The sequence below is a fragment of the Cystoisospora suis genome (genome assembly GCF_002600585.1).
Source record: "Cystoisospora suis strain Wien I chromosome Unknown contig_5679, whole genome shotgun sequence".
In the NCBI taxonomy this organism is placed as follows: Eukaryota; Apicomplexa; class Conoidasida; order Eucoccidiorida; family Sarcocystidae; genus Cystoisospora; species Cystoisospora suis.
In genome coordinates, this window is record NW_027158469.1 from 1 (window position 1) to 262 (window position 262).

General features: G+C 41.2%; 1 protein-coding gene across 1 annotated transcript; it reads left to right on the forward strand.

The window, feature by feature from the left end:
* Positions 1-5: 5 nt before the first annotated feature.
* On the forward strand, positions 6-262 carry CSUI_009476 (uncharacterized protein; the record flags this gene model as incomplete). The annotated part of the gene is made up of 1 exon (XM_068069592.1): positions 6-262. A coding segment is annotated over one exon (198 nt), but the record flags the coding sequence as incomplete, so codon positions are not given.

Sequence of the window (262 nt, forward strand, 5' to 3'; positions counted from 1 at the left end):
TCTTTCTCTTTCTTTTCTCTTTCCTATGACGTGTCAGTTCTTTTCTTCCTCTCCTGTCTCTTCCCCCGAAGAGAGTCCCTTTTCTGTTTCATCTCGTCTTTCCTTTGTCTTATACCTCTGTTTCTTTTTCCTTCTTTCAACTACAATCTTGTCTTGCGTAGAAGCATGATCAAACAAGGCTGTCTTCTCCTTATCTCTGTGTAAAGGAGACCGGAGATGAAGCATTATTGACCGAACGCTTTCTTTCTTTTTTCTCGGGTCA